The sequence below is a fragment of the Lampris incognitus genome, chromosome 17 (genome assembly GCF_029633865.1).
Source record: "Lampris incognitus isolate fLamInc1 chromosome 17, fLamInc1.hap2, whole genome shotgun sequence".
Lineage (NCBI taxonomy): Eukaryota > Metazoa > Chordata > Actinopteri > Lampriformes > Lampridae > Lampris > Lampris incognitus.
Genome location: NC_079227.1, coordinates 4,917,986 through 4,934,248, shown reverse-complemented (window position 1 = coordinate 4,934,248; position 16,263 = coordinate 4,917,986). Strand labels below are relative to the sequence as shown.

Sequence of the window (16,263 nt, the reverse complement as noted above, 5' to 3'; positions counted from 1 at the left end):
GTTTTCTGATTAAAAACACAATCGTTTGGTTCCTGTGGACATGGGCCAGTCGTACTGTTTTCAGTCCAAACCCCGGAATTACTGACAGTTCCAGAAGTTTCTGTTTTCCTTGGTCGGTTCAAAGTTTCTTGGTTGTTCCATCAGTTTTTCCCCCACACTGGAAGGCAACGTGCCAGTATGTGCACTGAAATTCTGCAGTTCAAATGTTCTACGTGTCCAGGAAGCTGCAGACACTCCCTGCAGATGAGGGCCGGGGCTCAGTGGAGATGTGCATTCAGGTCGTACTTCTCACAGAACTTGTCGGTGATGGGGATGCATGTCAGGTACTCGCACCAGTCACACTTGATGGGGTAGACGTAGAACAGGATGGCCAGGGCGGAGAGCAGACCCAGGAACACCAGCAGGAACATGCAGATCTGGACCCGCTTACGGTACATGTCAGACTGTCCGAAGCTGCGGAGGAGAGCACACAGGATTTGATCTACAGCATTTGAAAATACTAAATACCCTAACCCAGATAGCAAAACTGCTGTGGCCCGGACCCGCCCCACACCGACACTTCATCCGGCCCACATACCACGTGGAATGATGGCACTTGGGTGGTCCGCTCCTGTTTGCCAGATCTGGGCCAGAACCAAGCCATAGCAATGCCGCATGTGCCACATATTTTCCAAAGGTGGCCCATATTTGTTTTGTGATATTTGGGCCACATTCACCATTTACCACACGGGGCACTTCAGGGTCACATCCAGATTACATGTTGCCCAGAGCGCCGCATCTTTGCCAAAAAAGGCAAAGATTTGGCATATGTGGGCCATATTTGCTCTTATACATGTGGGCCACTTCAGGCTCACATCCATTTTGTCAGGGCCAGAAGAAGACCATCACTGCCTGGAGTGGCCCACATATCTGGATGCTGTCTGGATAATCATTTCTTTCCAAATAGAGCTATTCAAGTCATCTGGTGAAAATTCCTGTATTTTTCCATATCGCAACATATGTCGCAGTAAACAAATATCGCAAGGTGAGTTTTTTCCAATACCGTGCAGTCCTCGTGTCCAATTCCCCTTACATGCACAGAGACGTATAAACATGCCAAGCCGCTCTCGTACATATCCTTTACATCTCCACACCTTCCAGAGGAACTGGCATGTTCATCCCGCCCACCTGATGTACGGCAGAAATGCAAAGGAGAGGAAGAGTCCCGAGATGAAGCCGCAGATGTGGGCGAAGTTGTCAATCCAGGGCAGCAGGCCAAAGGAGAAGAGGAAGACGGCGATGGCCAGCAGCTTAGCGAAGGCCCTCCATGGCCGCTCCAGGATCTGCCAGCTCTGAAACAGCTCGACAAACAGGCAGGCAAGGATGCCGAACTGGCTGCCTGCTGGTCCCACCTGGGAGAAATGCAAAGGAGAAGGTTGGAATCAGAATCAGACACAAACACTTTATTTGTCGTTTCATTTCATGCACTTGCGCGCATGAAATGAAACAAAAGGTGGTTTCCCCCAGCCCACAGCAGTGCAACACAAAGACAAATACACATATCCAAAAACTACAAGTACTACAAGAACACACATATCCAAACTAACACACATATCCAAACTAACACGTATATCCAAACTAACACACATATCCAAACTACCACACATATCCAAACTAACACATATATCCAAACTAACACATATATCCAAACTAACACACATATCTAAACTAACACACATATCTAACACATATATCTAAACTAACACACATATCTAAACTAACACACATATCTAACACACATATCTAAACTAACACACATATCCAAACTAACACACATATCCAAACTAACACGTATATCCAAACTAACACACATATCCAAACTACCACACATATCCAAACTAACACATATATCCAAACTAACACGTATATCCAAACTAACACGTATATCCAAACTAACACACATATCTAAACTAACACACATATCTTAACTAACACACATATCTAACACATATATCTAAACTAACACACATATCTAACACACATATCTAAACTAACACACATATCTAACACATATATCTAAACTAACACACATATCTAAACTAACACACATACCTAACACATAGTATATCTAAACTAAAAAACAAAAAACAAAAAAATCACTGTCCAGGAGAAGGAACGCCAGCCAGCATGACTGTCAGAACTGCAGGTCTGCGTGGGCTAGCAGTTAGCTTAGCCTGCCCCGCTTCCGCGTCCTGTCAGACCGCCCTCGGTGTTTCCTCTTCGGCCGCAGCTCCAGTCAGGGCCGTGGTCCTTGGGCCCACAAGACGCAGCAGACCAGGCTCTCCCAGCTGATCCAACACCAGCTCTCCCAGCCAGACACCTTCGACACACCTCCCCGCACTCCACACTACAACACTAAAAACATAGTCAAGGCCAGGCGAGGCCGCCGCCAGACCACCCTCGGTGTTATCGGAACTGCCCGTCTGCATGGGCTAGCGGTTAGCTTAGCCTGCCCCGCTCCCACGTCCTGTCAGACCGCCCTCGGTGTTACTTCCTCAAGTACAGCTCCAGGCCGGGCCATGGTCTCTGGGCCCACAAGACGCAGCGGACCAAGCTCTCCCAGCCGATCCAGCACCAGCTCTCCGACAAACTTAGACGTAGACGTGGACAAAGACACTGCATGGACGGTACTGGCTAAGGCCGCCGCAAACGTGAATTCGCGCCGCCATCTTCCCGCACCGGAAGCGGAAGGTAAAGGCAGAGAAAGTGAAGAAGAAAAGGAAACTCACGGCGGAATGGAGGCAGATGAGGGAAATGCGATAAGGAGAGAAACGTCCCGCTGTCATAACCTTCTGAGATCCAGTAACACAGGTCCACAGCGGTACAGACGGGCACTTTAACATACGTATAGCAACACAACTACATGCGGGATTAATAACACCCATCTATCTTACCTTACTACGTTTTAACCTGCAGGCTCTCGCTTAGGTGGAACATTAATGTCCCTGACAGTGCACAAGGCAGTAAAGCTCAGCCAGTAATCCATGCTCGGACCAAGTATTTACAGACAGAAGAATGAAACAGATTAAACTGCTTTTACTTCCAGTATTGTTTTATGCATCGTGATTTGATGCTGAACACAAGGCTCCAATGGCGCAACCGGTCAGCGCGCGGTACTTATAAGACAGTAACCTGCGATGAAATGCCGAGGTTGTGAGTTCGAGCCTCACCTGGAGCAGCTGGCCTTTAAACGAGAGCCGTCTCTTACTCAGACAAGGCTATCAGTCCAGCAGGTCCCCGCGCTTCAGCATATCAGCTTCCTCACACCTCTTGGCGCACGCGTTTCCGATGGCCTCACGGACTCACCATCCCACTTCTGACACCAATGTAGCGAATTCAGGGGGCAGCCGGGAAGCGAACCCGGGTCCTCCCGCACCACGGGCGACTACGTTAACCAGTCGACCAAAGGGTCCGACCCGTTAGCCAAGGCTAGCGAGTCTAGTCGTTCATGGTTGTTACACTACCCCCTCTCCTTCGGGAAGCCTTCAGCATACGTATAATTTTTCATCACTCAAACTTTTCTGTGGAAGCGACAACAGGAACTGGTCTTGCTCAACATTATTTCGGTGCAAACACAATGACAGCCTACCTCCTGTGTGCAGCTCATTTGACGGGCAAGGAATATGCAGAGCACCAGAACCCCCATATTTAGAACGCTAGCTCACCTTTCCCTCTGACAGAAAAATGAATTGTTTTGTTATTGATCATTACAGTGCTCTACGTCAACGCATTTAACACAGTTTCAATGGGATTCCAGCCAGCTGTGCAGAATGAAGACAACAGTCTTTTTGAAGAGTGTGAAACTCCACCTCTGCTCTGTAGGGCAGGAAGATGGACGAGGCCAGATTTCCAGTGATTCCGCTGAGGATGTAAATGATGGAGATTCTCAGCCAGCCAGCTAGCTTCTCCAAGTCCCTCAGCACCGTCATTTGGAACAGGACTGAAACCAGACAATGCAGGATCCTGTGGCAGAAGACAAAGACATTGATATTTGATCTCTCAATCTCTCACTCCAGATATTCAGCTGCTGTAGGGCTGGAATCCCCCCCCCCCCCATATTCCTGCCTTAGAAACTCCCCTGAACCCCCTCAGCCTCAATAATGTGGCCTTGTACACCACAGATAGCAGACACTGGCTGATATATATGAGGCTTTTGTTGCTCTGGTGGCATGAAGTAAGTGAGATAACTGGAGCCTTGATATGAAGCCTGATATGGAGGGACAGGAACGATGGGAGGAGGACAGTTACCCAGCATGAAGAAAGAGAGACAGCCAGAGACGATAGAACTGGTCGGGAATCTCAGGGTTGAGGAAAGGCAGCAGGCCACATACATCATCCATACAGGCCACCTGGTGAAGAGAGAGAGAGCGAGAGAGAGCGAGAGAGCGAGAGTGAGCGAGAGAGCTCAAAGCAGAAAGACAAACAACAACAGGGAAGAATCAAAGACTTAGTAGTCATTCTTATTTCAAATACAGTTTTATAAGTTAGGTATGCATAGTGAATTCGGGGGAGCCAGCCAGGAACCGCCGCCGGGACGTGAACACGGTGGGGACTGCACTAACCAGTCAACTAAAGGGTCCGACCCATTACCCAACGGGCTAGCATGCGTACTCATTCATGGTCGTTATATATGTGTGTGAAATTATGTGTTGGCCATCATCAACAAGCTCTATTAATTCAAAACTCATTTCATTCACAAACCATCTCTATTCTTTTATTCTTTAAACTTGTCTTTCCAGCATTCATGATGCAATCATCTTTCTTCTTATATAAAAAAGGTTCATCAGTAAATAACAGCATAAAACCTTGATGTACATCATCTAGTCGCCAGATCATTGTGTGTGTGTGTGTGTGTGTGTGTGTGTACCTGTGAGCAGAGGGTGGCCTCCTCGTGGAAGTAGCCCCTCATAAAATCACAGTACTCTCTGGAGGTGATCTCACATCTACAACACACAAGCCCTCATTAGCAGCATTCACACCTTCAGCAGCCTCAGTGTGAAGACAGACAAACAAAATGAACTGATGTCAACACTTAAACAATATCCATCCTAACCAGGTCAAGAAAGGTCCTCATGCACGCCCCATAATCCAGATAAGGAACTCACAGAAGGTTGAATCAGTTCATCTGGACACCACGTTTATTGAGAGAAGCGTTTCATCATCATCTAAGTGACCTCTTCAGTCTCACCTGACTGCAGGTACCCCCCCCCTTATAACCAATACAGTAGCATAATGACCCAAACCAACCACCAGTTTCATATGCAAACTGCTGTGACCATTAACTACAACATTAACAATGGCCATGTGTACAGAGGGAGGAGTGCCGTGACTTGTAGATCGGGGAAACTAAACAGACACTAGCCAAGAGGATGGCACAAAAAGGGCCCTGACACACCAGGCCGATGGCCGTCGGTCAATGTTGGGCTGTCAGTGAGCGTCTGTGACCCTAGTTTTTGCGGTGTGTCCCGCTCTGTTGGCACTAGTCGGACCCCGGTCGGCAGCTTTTCAGCCGACTCAGCATGTTGAATCAGCAGAGCCCGTTGGTGAGAGAGATCACTCTGATTGGCTGTTCAGCTTAGCGAATCAGTGCAGAACGTACATGCTAGTTGGCCGCCAGCTGTAGTCTTTGCGGTGTGTTCAAGCGCCACTTTTTGACCCGGACGGCAGGCAACCTGAGGTGACGCAACAGTCGGCCTTCGTCGCCGTTAGTCGGTTTGGTGTGTCTGGGCCCTTACAATGCTGTGATTACAACCATTCCCCAATCCTCTGTGACTAGTACACATGGTCATTGTAACTCTAGTTAATGGTCACACCCATATTTGCATATGAAACTGGTTGTTGGTTTGGGTCGTTATGCCACTGTATTGTTTATAAGGGTGGGGGTACCTGCAGTAGACTGAACATGTCCTTTAGATGTTTATAAGGGTGGGGGTACCTGCAGTAGACTGAAGATGTCACTTAGATGTTTATAAGGGTGGGGGTACCTGCAATAGACTGAACATGTCACTTAGATGTTTATAAGGGTGGGGGTACCTGCAGTAGACTGAACATGTCACTTAGATGTTTATAAGGGTGGGGGTACCTGCAGTAGACTGAACATGTCACTTAGATGTTTATAAGGGTGGGGGTACCTGCAGTAGACTGAACATGTCACTTAGATGTTTGTAAGGGTGGGGGTACCTGCGATAGACTGAATATGTAAGTTAGATGTTTATAAGGGTGGGGGTACCTGCAGTAGACTGAAGATGTCACTTAGATGTTTATAAGGGTGGGGGTACCTGCAGTAGACTGAACAGGTCATTTAGATGTTTATAAGGGTGGGGGTACCTGCAGTAGACTGAACGTGTGACTTAGATGTTTATAAGGGTGGGGGTACCTGCAGTAGACTGAACATGTCATTTAGATGTTTGTAAGGATGGGGGTACCTGCAATAGACTGAATATGTAACTTAGATGTTTATAAGGGTGGGGGTACCTGCAGTAGACTGAAGATGTCACTTAGATGTTTATAAGGGTGGGGGTACCTGCAGTAGACTGAACAGGTCATTTAGATGTTTATAAGGGTGGGGGTACCTGCAGTAGACTGAACAGGTCACTTAGATGTTTATAAGGGTGGGGGTACCTGCAGTAGACTGAACGTGTCACTTAGATAATGATGATGAAACGTTTCTCTCAGGCTAAGAAACTAACTTTTTAGTTCTCTGGCACAAGAGTCACTGGCAATCAATGGAATATCCAAGATATCCAAGGGTGGGGGTACCTGCAGTAGACTGAACAGGTCACTTAGATGTTTATAAGGGTGGGGGTACCTGCAGTAGACTGAACATGTCACTTAGATGTTTATAAGGGTGGGGACACCTGCAGTAGACTGAACATGTCACTTAGATGTTTATAAGGGTGGGGGTACCTGCAGTAGACTGAAGATGTCACTTAGATGTTTATAAGGGTGGGGACACCTGCAGTAGACTGAAGATGTCACTTAGATGTTTATAAGGGTGGGGGTACCTGCAATAGACTGAACATGTCACTTAGATGTTTATAAGGGTGGGGGTACCTGCAGTAGACTGAAGATGTCACTTAGATGTTTATAAGGGTGGGGGTACCTGCAGTAGACTGAACGTGTCACTTAGATGATGATGATGAAACGTTTCTCTCAGGCTAAGAAACTAACTTTTTAGTTCTCTGGCACAAGAGTCACTGGCAATCAATGGAATATCCAAGATGTCACCAGCCTCTTTTCATATTCTGTCAGAGTAAATTCACGCCCGTGTTTGAGACCAGTTATGTCCAATGTCCTAGTCTCAAACTTGGGCTCACGCCAGGGTTGTGTTCTTTCCCCCCTGCTTTTTATTGTCTATACAGACAGCTGCAGGTCTTCTAAAGAGGGTAGCTACCTGGTGAAATTCTCTACTGCACTTTCGTCTCTTCCTCAGGGCTCGGAGTCAGATCACGGTTGTGTCCTACCTGCCTTGGTTGACTGGTGCGATGATAACTTCCTTGACCTTAACGTGTCAAAAACTAAGGAACTTATCACTGATTTTAGGGAAAATGGGGATAAACCCAAAGCTAGCACTATACATGGTGAGGAAATTCAAATTGTTGACGCTGATAGGTACTTGGGAAGTGTGCTCGACTCCCAACTCAAGTTCAGTGTGAACACAGATTCGATTGTCAAGCGTGGACAACAAAGAATTCCCTTACTGAGGAAGCCGAACCCCTTCAATGTCTGTAACACCAGCTCATGTATTTCCTACCAGTCATTTATTCAAAGTGTTTTAACTTTTTCCTTTATTTGTTGGTTTAATGGGTTGACTGTGAAGGACAGGAACAGTCTGAACAGTATGGTTCAGGTCTGCTCCCAGATAATCGGAGTACAGCAGAGAGACTTGTGCTCCCTCTGGGAGAAACATGTGGCCCAGAAAGCAAAGGAATTAGCCAATCTGACCACGTCCTGTCCAGCGAATTTACTGTAATGCCCTCAGGCCGGCGCTATAAAGCGCCCCCTAGGAAAACAAATGGCTAATCTAAGTCCTTCATTCCTTCTGCTGTCAGGCTGTTCAATGCTGAGAGTAGTATTTTAAATGAATGCTTTATATTGTTTTAAACCACAGTAGTTGGCTTATACCTTGTCTGTTCTTCACATGGCTTGTGGGCCTGTACGTTCACTGACTGAAGTGGTGTGATGTAATGTGCAATGCATCTTAAGATGCTTTATCTATCTATCTATCTATCTATCTATCTATCTATCTATCTATCTATCTATCTATCTATCTATCTATCTATCTATCTATCTATCTATCTATCTATCCTCTATCTACGTATTTATTCTTTTAACTTATGTGAATTTTTATCCTTCGCCCGGTCCTCGTGTGAGTCTGCATGCATGGCCACACGAGGGCGCCAGTGTGCATCTCTTTGTCTATTGTCTCTGACATACTCCTGATTGCATGTTGTCTGTGAGTTTGTGGTCTAGGTAGACTGTGGAACTGAATTGCTCTTCTGGGATAAATTAAGTTGTCTGAATCTGAGAAAATCCTTCGACTTCAAATTCACCATTCAAACACACAACAGTTTCAACCTCACACACACATTTATTAAAGAAGCGACTTAAAACGGCTTGACAGTTGTAACCCATAATTTGCTCCTCATTCATCCCTTTGTTTTCCCATTCAGCTGTTGTGGTCCGGATGGGAATAAAGCGGGTGACATACAGCAGGCATCTTACCGGCCTTTGGTTCCGATGCAGCAGGGTCTGCCTGTGATAGCACAGTCTATGTGGGGGAGGTTGGTGTGGTTTCCAGAGTTGTACCTTGTACACACCTGCAGTTCAGAACCAGAATCAGCTACTTTTCCAACTAGACTTCTACAATTCCAGGTAAACGGCTTGGCAAGTTGCTCTAATGGGACAGCTGAACCGAATTTAAAGTTGTGATGAAAAGAATATACTGAGGTTTTGGGGTCAATGATTTTGACCGACTGTATAAAGGGAGGAATTCTAGGAGTTAAAGTGTATTGAAGTCTTCTGGTTAGTCATTTTGTTAAAGTGTCTGTAAACCGTGTAGGTACAGCTGAAAAGGTGGAAAAAAACAGCAGGCGAAATTGTGAATTTGGTTGTATAAATGACACTTACTTCCCATTAGACTAATTCAAAAATTCCGTTTTGATCCCAAATAGATCACATAATCTAACCTTACATAATTTAACCCTAACTTTTAACTTTTTTCACCTCAAGTGGGTGTAAAAATTATTTTGTAATATTCTTTCATCTCATCTCATCATCATGCTGCTTCTCCGGGGTTGGGTCGCGGTGGCAGCAAGTTAAATAGGGCACTCCTGACGTCCCTCTCCCCAGCAACACCCTCCAGCCCCTGCTGGGGGATCCCAAGGCTTTCCCAGACCAGATTGGACATGTAGTCCCTCCAGCGAGTTCTGGGTCTACCCGGGGTCTCCCCCCAGTTGGATGTGCCTGGAAAACCTCCAAAGGAAGGAACCCAGGAGGCATCCTGATCAGATGCCCAAACCACCTCAACCGGCTCCTTTCGATGTAAAGGAGCAGCAGCTCTACTCCGAGCTCCTCACCCTATCTCTAAGGCTGAGCCCAGACACCCTACGGAGGAAACTCATTTCAGCTGCTTGTATCTGTGATCTCACCCTTTTGGTCACTACCCAAAGCTCATGACCATAGGTGAGGGTTGGAACGAAGACTGACTGGTAAATCCAGAGCTTTGCCCTCTGGCTCAGCTCCTTCTTCACCACAACGGTCCGGTACAACGTCCACATTACTGCTGATGCTGCACCAATACTCTTTAGATGTTATTTTTTGTTGTTTCCATTCAACTTTGATGATTGGCAGGAAACTTCAAAAGTGTGCATAGAGAAAGGTCGCTGAGGACACAGCTAGCGATACTCACTGGCCACCTGGTGATGTCATCAGGCCACTCGTGAGGAGAGACTGAAGCCGGCTCCAGACAAATTCTACAAGACGCAAACACAAAAACCAAGAAAGAAACTCAACATGAGACTGAATGTGAGATTGCTCAAGGTGTCCAGGGGACTTCTTTGGGGTTACTGCTGTGGATTCGGATGTGTTTTAACCAGTTAGCCTGAACACAACATCAGTAGTGGTGATGATGTTAAACTGTTCAAGTGCCCATCTGTAGTTACAGAGTGTATGAAGGAACAACCCTTGTGTCATTACCCAGTGTTAAGTCAAAAAGAAAGCTGCGTCAGACAACACTAAGACTAACGCACCAACCAGCCGTACGCCCTGATACAATGTACCCACAGCCGGTAATAATGCCTACATCGTACATTATTAACCATTATTAGAGTAATTAGTAATTAGTCAAGAGGGATAATTAATTAAGTAATCACTAAGTACTTAATTACTTAATGTAATTACTTAATTATTAACTTAATTACTTAGTGAATAATTAAGTAATTACATAAGGAAGGGCGTTCGACGTAACATTTTGCCAAATCATTATGCGGATTGACGAGACCGCCATCAGTGCTGTGCCCTCACAGGGTACCGGTGGAAATCAAATCCACCATGGCAGCCCCTGAGAAACAGGGAACAAACCGAAAGAAGAAGAAGAAGAAGAAGAAAGTAATTAGTAACCTCTTAGAAACCCCTTATGAAGTATGCCTTATTGTTTTTTGTTTTTTTTGGGGGGGGGGTCCCCCTTTGTCTTTCCAATTGTAACCGGCCAATTACCCCACTCTTCCAAGCCGTCCCGGTCTCTGCTCCGCCCCCTCTGCTGATCCGGGGAGGGCTGCAGACTACCACATGCCTCCTCCCATACATGTGGAGTCACCAGCTGTTTCTTTTCACCTGACAGTGAGGAGTTTCACCAGGGGGACGTAGCACGTGGGAGGATCACGCTATTCCCCCAGTTCCCCCTCCCCTCTGAACAGGCGACCCAACCGACCAGAGGAGGCGCTAGTGCAGCAACCAGGACACATACTCACATCCGGCTTCCCACCCGCAGACACGGCCAATTGTGTCCGTAGGGATGCCCGACCAAGCCGGAGGTAACACGGGGATTCAAACCGGCGAGACCCGTGTTGGTAGGCAACAGCATAGACCACTACGCCACCCGGATGCCCAAAGTATGCCTTACTGTAAAATGAGAAGCCACAGGTTTTGTTACCTGGGGTCTTGATGGCAGACGGAGCCGTGCTGGCGGAGTTTGCCGTTCAGGTACGGAGCACTGGGGTGAAGAGGCCACTTGACCCACACGGCCAGAGTCGTCTGCAGGAGACAGACAACAGTCCACAACCGTCTCATACGTATATTCTCAACAGAAACTGCATCTACTCTGTTGACCTGTTACAAGTAATTAAATCAGACATGTAACCATAAAGAGTTCATTTCAAAATGAGACATTCACCCTGTGCAAAAAACTGAAAGATACTTTTGCAAAGTGACTGCGAGCATAACACAAAGCAATGATCCTGAGGGGCTGATACAGAATCTTTGAATATTTTAACATGAAAAATAAAAGACTGGAGATGAAATGTTGCTGGCAAAGAATTTAAGCATCTTATGGGTTACTTGAAAATTATGAGTCATTTCAAGCTCTTCGTTTAAGATTTAGTACAGTATTGAAATATCATCCCTTCTTCTCTATTTATGTACTTTTTCTGAAAAAAAAGATAGTTGTTAGTACCACATAATGTTCCATCAAGTTTATTTTATTCAGTTTTCTTGTCTTTGAATAATGGATTGAAGAACATTGGCCAGGTTATCGTTTTGACGGTTGCAATCCAAAATATTGTGGATTTGTAGTTTGACTGATCTAAGAATTGAGGCTTGTTCTACTGCTACTCTCATTTTAGGATGCTCTGGGTGAGCACAACAACTACGTCTTAAATACGTAAACCAGTAAACATGTAAACCTGTAAACAGGTAAACCAGTAAACATGTAAACAGGTAAACCAGTAAACATGTAAACCAGTAAACATGTAAACCCGTAAACAGGTAAACCCGTAAACAGGTAAACCAGTAAACGTGTAAACCTGTAAACAGGTAAACCAGTAAATGTAAACCAGTAAACATGTAAGCCAGTAAACATGTAAACCAGTAAACGTAAACCAGCAAACAGGTAAACATGTAAACCTGTAAACAGGTAAACCAGTAAATGTAAACCAGTAAACATGTAAACCAGTAAACAGGTAAACCAGTAAACAGATAAACCTGTAAACATGTAAACCAGTAAACATGTAAACCAGTAAACAGGTAAACCAGTAAACAGGTAAACCTGTGAACAGGTAAACCAGTGAACATGTAAACCAGTAAACAGGTAAACCTGTGAACTGTGCGGTGCTGCAAGTTCCTGAGACTGACCGAGCATTCCTCCTGAGACGTCTGCAGACATCCCGAGCGGTCGTTCCTCACACAGCAGCCTGAGTCTCTCTCTCTCGCCTTCTTCTCCCGGATCAACTCGTGGACCTCCTTGTCCTGACGCATGCAGGGGGAGAACTTGGCTCCAAGGTGGATCAGCGCCTCCTGTAGGAGAAGAAGGGAATGGAGTTTGGAAACATTTTGCTTTTGACTCTGGTTGTGGAGTCGAACAGCCTGTGTGATACCCTCCAGAAAAAGTATGATTTAAGAAAAAGAAAAAAACCCCACTATTTGTACAAGTAAGGCTCCAACACAGGGGACAACCTCACGAAGAACGTGTCAATCCTGCTGATCTGAAACCTACAGAACCAGAACATGCTGGACACATTACGTGACGAGGAATGAGAAAATGAAGTTTTCTAAGGATGATTATTAAACATTACTTTCTTCTTCAGCTTCAATAATGAGGATTGATGGGGAGAATATGATAGAGAGGCTAACTTGGATTAAAATTCACAAGGTTGGCTCTGAAATGACAATGGATGCTGCAGTCCGGTCTACAGATTGTGAGGGACCAGGACACACTGCTAGCATATCATTGAAACTACCTCTAAATCACCTCTAACCATTTCTAAACCTCTTCTAAACCCCTTCTAAACTACCTCTAAACCACCTCTAACCACCTCTAAACCACTTCCAAACTGCAACTAAACCACATCTAACCACCTCTAAACCCCTTCTAAACTACCTCTAAACCACATCCAAACTACCTCTAAACCACATCCAAACTACCTCTAACCATTTCTAAACCCCTTCTAAACTACCTCTAAACTACCTCTAAACCACATCCAAACTACCTCTAAACCACATCCAAACTACCTCTAAACCACCTCTAACCACCTCTAAACCACTTCCAAACTACAACTAAACCACATCTAACCACCTCTAAACCACTTCGAAACTACCTCTAAACCGCCTCTAAACCACCTCTAAACCACTTCTAAACTACCTCTAACCACCTCTAAACCACTTCCAAACTACATCTAAACCACATCTAACCACTTCTAAACCACCTTTAAAACACCTCTAACCACCTCTAACCACTTCTAACCATTTCTAAACCACCTCTAAACTAACTCTAATTGCCTCTAAACCATGTATAATCTTCCTCTAAACCACCTCTAAACCAGTGGCGGCTGATGCTAACAATTTTTGGAAGGCGCCCCCCCCCCCTCAAAAAAAATTGTTAGCACCAACTGCCACTGCTCTAAACCACCTCAATTACCTCTAACCACCTCTAAACCACTTCTAAACCACCCCAATTACCTCTAACCACCCCTAAACCACTTCTAAACCACCCCATTACCTCTAAACCACTTCTAAACCACATCTAAACCACATCTAAACCACCTCTAAACCATCTCATGCCCCCAATATTGAGGACATGTTGTAAAACTGGCAGTAGGTCAAGATGACAGGAAACACTCACTGAACTTGGTCCGACCCAGAAGTTCTCTTGCTGCACAAACTTGACGTTCTCATAAACTCCCTTATTCCTCAACACCTGAAAAGGAAAAACAAACCAACGGATTGAAGAGCCAAACCAGAGCAGTTATAGACGCCATCATTCCCCAGCGGTCAACAATTTGTGAAATCACGACAACAGTCACGTGACGAGTGCAATTTAACTTCAGCTGGCAAGTCAAAGACTTTGTGCAGAGAAATTCACCACGGATCCACACTGACAACAAATGGGAATCAACCTGATGTCACTAAGAGTTAATAGAGTAAAGAGGCTTACAGAGTCAACGGTTTCGTGCTGTGAGAAGCCCACAGGAACGATGCCGTGGATGGTGACAGCCAGGATGGTGATGAGTAAATGGACGAAGGTGATCCAGTAGGAAAAGAAAGGCCTGAGCAAACAAACACAAACCCAGGCTACATTTTTCTCCTCCCTGCTGCTGTGAGGTGGAGTTATCCTTGTACAGTTTCAGGCCTTTTGTTAAAGTTGGTTTTTAGAAACGCCGTCGGCTCGAGTAACTGGACATTTCTCTTCAGCGATCAGGCTTTAAAAGAAGCTAATTCAGCTCTTATGTGGTAAATTTGAGGTAACGGGAATTTAATGAAATTTCACAAAATGAAAGTGATTTCTAACTTTCCTTTGCTACCATATTATCTTAACAAAATAGCGACGGCAGAGTACAGACTTAAATAAAAGGTGCATACAGAAGTAAGTCCATCTTTTTTTTGTCCCAACTGACTTGCCGTACCTATGGTCATCCATGTCCTCAATCTGCCTTTGGACGAAGCTGTCAATGCGTTTGCGGTATGTCCGGTTGGTGAGACGGCCAACCATGCCCAGCCCGTACGGCCTCTTCTCCCGGGCAAACAGCTTCTTGACGGGAACCGTGATCCGCTGACCGCGCTGCTGATGCCTGTTAATGCTCACCACTTCCTGTCGTAGACGCACCTTGGGCTGGACCAGAGAGGTGTCTTTGGCCTTCCGCCAGCCTCGCTCTGAAGGCCTGCGTGGAGGGACAGGGAACGGAGTTCATATAAACGGAAGATGGAACATTTACACCACATTCACGTTTACTCACTTTACTGGATGCTGCTATCCAGAGAGCCCTACTGTATGAGGTAAAAGAACTGCTGCTGAATAGTAACCAAGCTGTAGTGACTTCAGGAGCAGCCGGGGACCGCTGCAGCTGGGACACGAACCACGCTGACCAGTCAACTAAAGGGTCCGACCCCTTAGCCAAGGGCTAGCGAGTCTAGTCATCCCTGGTGGTTTCGGTACCATAGCCATGAGAACATGTCATGTGGAGTGCTTTTAGTGTAAGTGTGTGAAGAGGCGTTTAAAAAGACAAAGTCAAGTAGGAAGTTAGTTTAACTAACTCAGGACAGATACACTGGTCCCAAACCCCAAACGAGGAGGCACCAGCGACAGGGCGAGAGCCCCGCTTGCAGACGAACTCTGTGTAGGACACATCGGCATACAAATTCCCCGTGATGTACAGCGAGATCAAAACAAATCGAAACAAAAACCCACGTAATGCACACCCAGAACCCTGGATTTTAATCTGCTTGAGGCCAGCAAGGAACTGTGAGAGTCGCACGTGTGCGATGCCCTGTCTGTATGAACGTTAACCTACAGCATAAGGTGACTCCTCTCCAGCTCGTTTTTATCCAGCGCACTTCCTGTGAGGTCAGTATCCGCCACGTGATGATTGAGCCCCACTTCTTTGATGGCAGCCTCAGACGGCGTCTCAAACACCTCATCAGCGTAGCTGGACATCTCATCCTGCAGCCCCTCCTACAGACAGGAAGCGGAAGTTACACAGAAAGAAACAGGCACGCACATTTGAAAAACAAGGAAGCCGTCATCCTGTGTAGCGCAGGAAGTCATGGATGGTCGTCCAAGTCCAGTTCCCACTGGATCAAACCAGGCTGCAAGTGTTTGAACTTGTGGTATCGTGAGGTGTATGTAGAACATCCCACCATCTAAAACAACTCGCAATTTGCCTCTTAATTGGGATGCAGTGATTCTACCTGAGGATCTGGTGGGAAGAGGGTCTCATTCTCACATTTCTAGGTACAGAACACTCTTAACGTTCTGTTTTTTCCCCCTTTGGATTCCCCCCCCCCCAATTACATTTGACAAATTACCCCACTGTTCCGAGCCGTCCTGGTCTCTGCTCCACCCCCTGTGCCGATCCAGGGAGGGCTGCAGACTACCACATGCCTCCTCCGATACATGTGGAGCCTCCAGCCGCTTCTTTTCACCTGACAGTGAGGAGTTTCACCAGGGGGACGTAGCGCGGGGGAGGATCACGCTATTCCCCCCAGTCCCCCCCCCCCTAAAAGGCACCCCGACCG

The 16,263-nt window shown here is 46.1% G+C and overlaps 1 protein-coding gene and 1 non-coding gene across 2 annotated transcripts in view; one reads left to right on the top strand and one right to left on the bottom strand.

Moving 5' to 3' along the window:
- Nucleotides 1-257: 257 nt before the first annotated feature.
- rhbdf1b (rhomboid 5 homolog 1b (Drosophila)) overlaps nt 258-16,263 on the bottom strand; it is a 33,236-nt gene continuing 17,230 nt past the window's right edge. Inside the window, exons 5-17 of the mRNA XM_056297423.1 lie at nt 15,540-15,700; nt 14,655-14,909; nt 14,186-14,297; nt 13,874-13,948; nt 12,388-12,549; nt 11,192-11,292; nt 9,950-10,013; nt 8,764-8,858; nt 4,907-4,982; nt 4,288-4,388; nt 3,849-4,002; nt 1,168-1,391; nt 258-453 (exon numbers count right to left, since the gene is read on the bottom strand). Coding sequence (XP_056153398.1) covers nt 258-453; nt 1,168-1,391; nt 3,849-4,002; nt 4,288-4,388; nt 4,907-4,982; nt 8,764-8,858; nt 9,950-10,013; nt 11,192-11,292; nt 12,388-12,549; nt 13,874-13,948; nt 14,186-14,297; nt 14,655-14,909; nt 15,540-15,700 — 1,776 coding nt within the window. The remainder of the gene's footprint in view (nt 454-1,167; nt 1,392-3,848; nt 4,003-4,287; nt 4,389-4,906; nt 4,983-8,763; nt 8,859-9,949; nt 10,014-11,191; nt 11,293-12,387; nt 12,550-13,873; nt 13,949-14,185; nt 14,298-14,654; nt 14,910-15,539; nt 15,701-16,263) is intronic.
- Nucleotides 3,124-3,217, top strand: trnai-uau (transfer RNA isoleucine (anticodon UAU)). Its single transcript has 2 exons — nt 3,124-3,161; nt 3,182-3,217. It is a non-coding gene; the product is annotated as a tRNA-Ile (tRNA).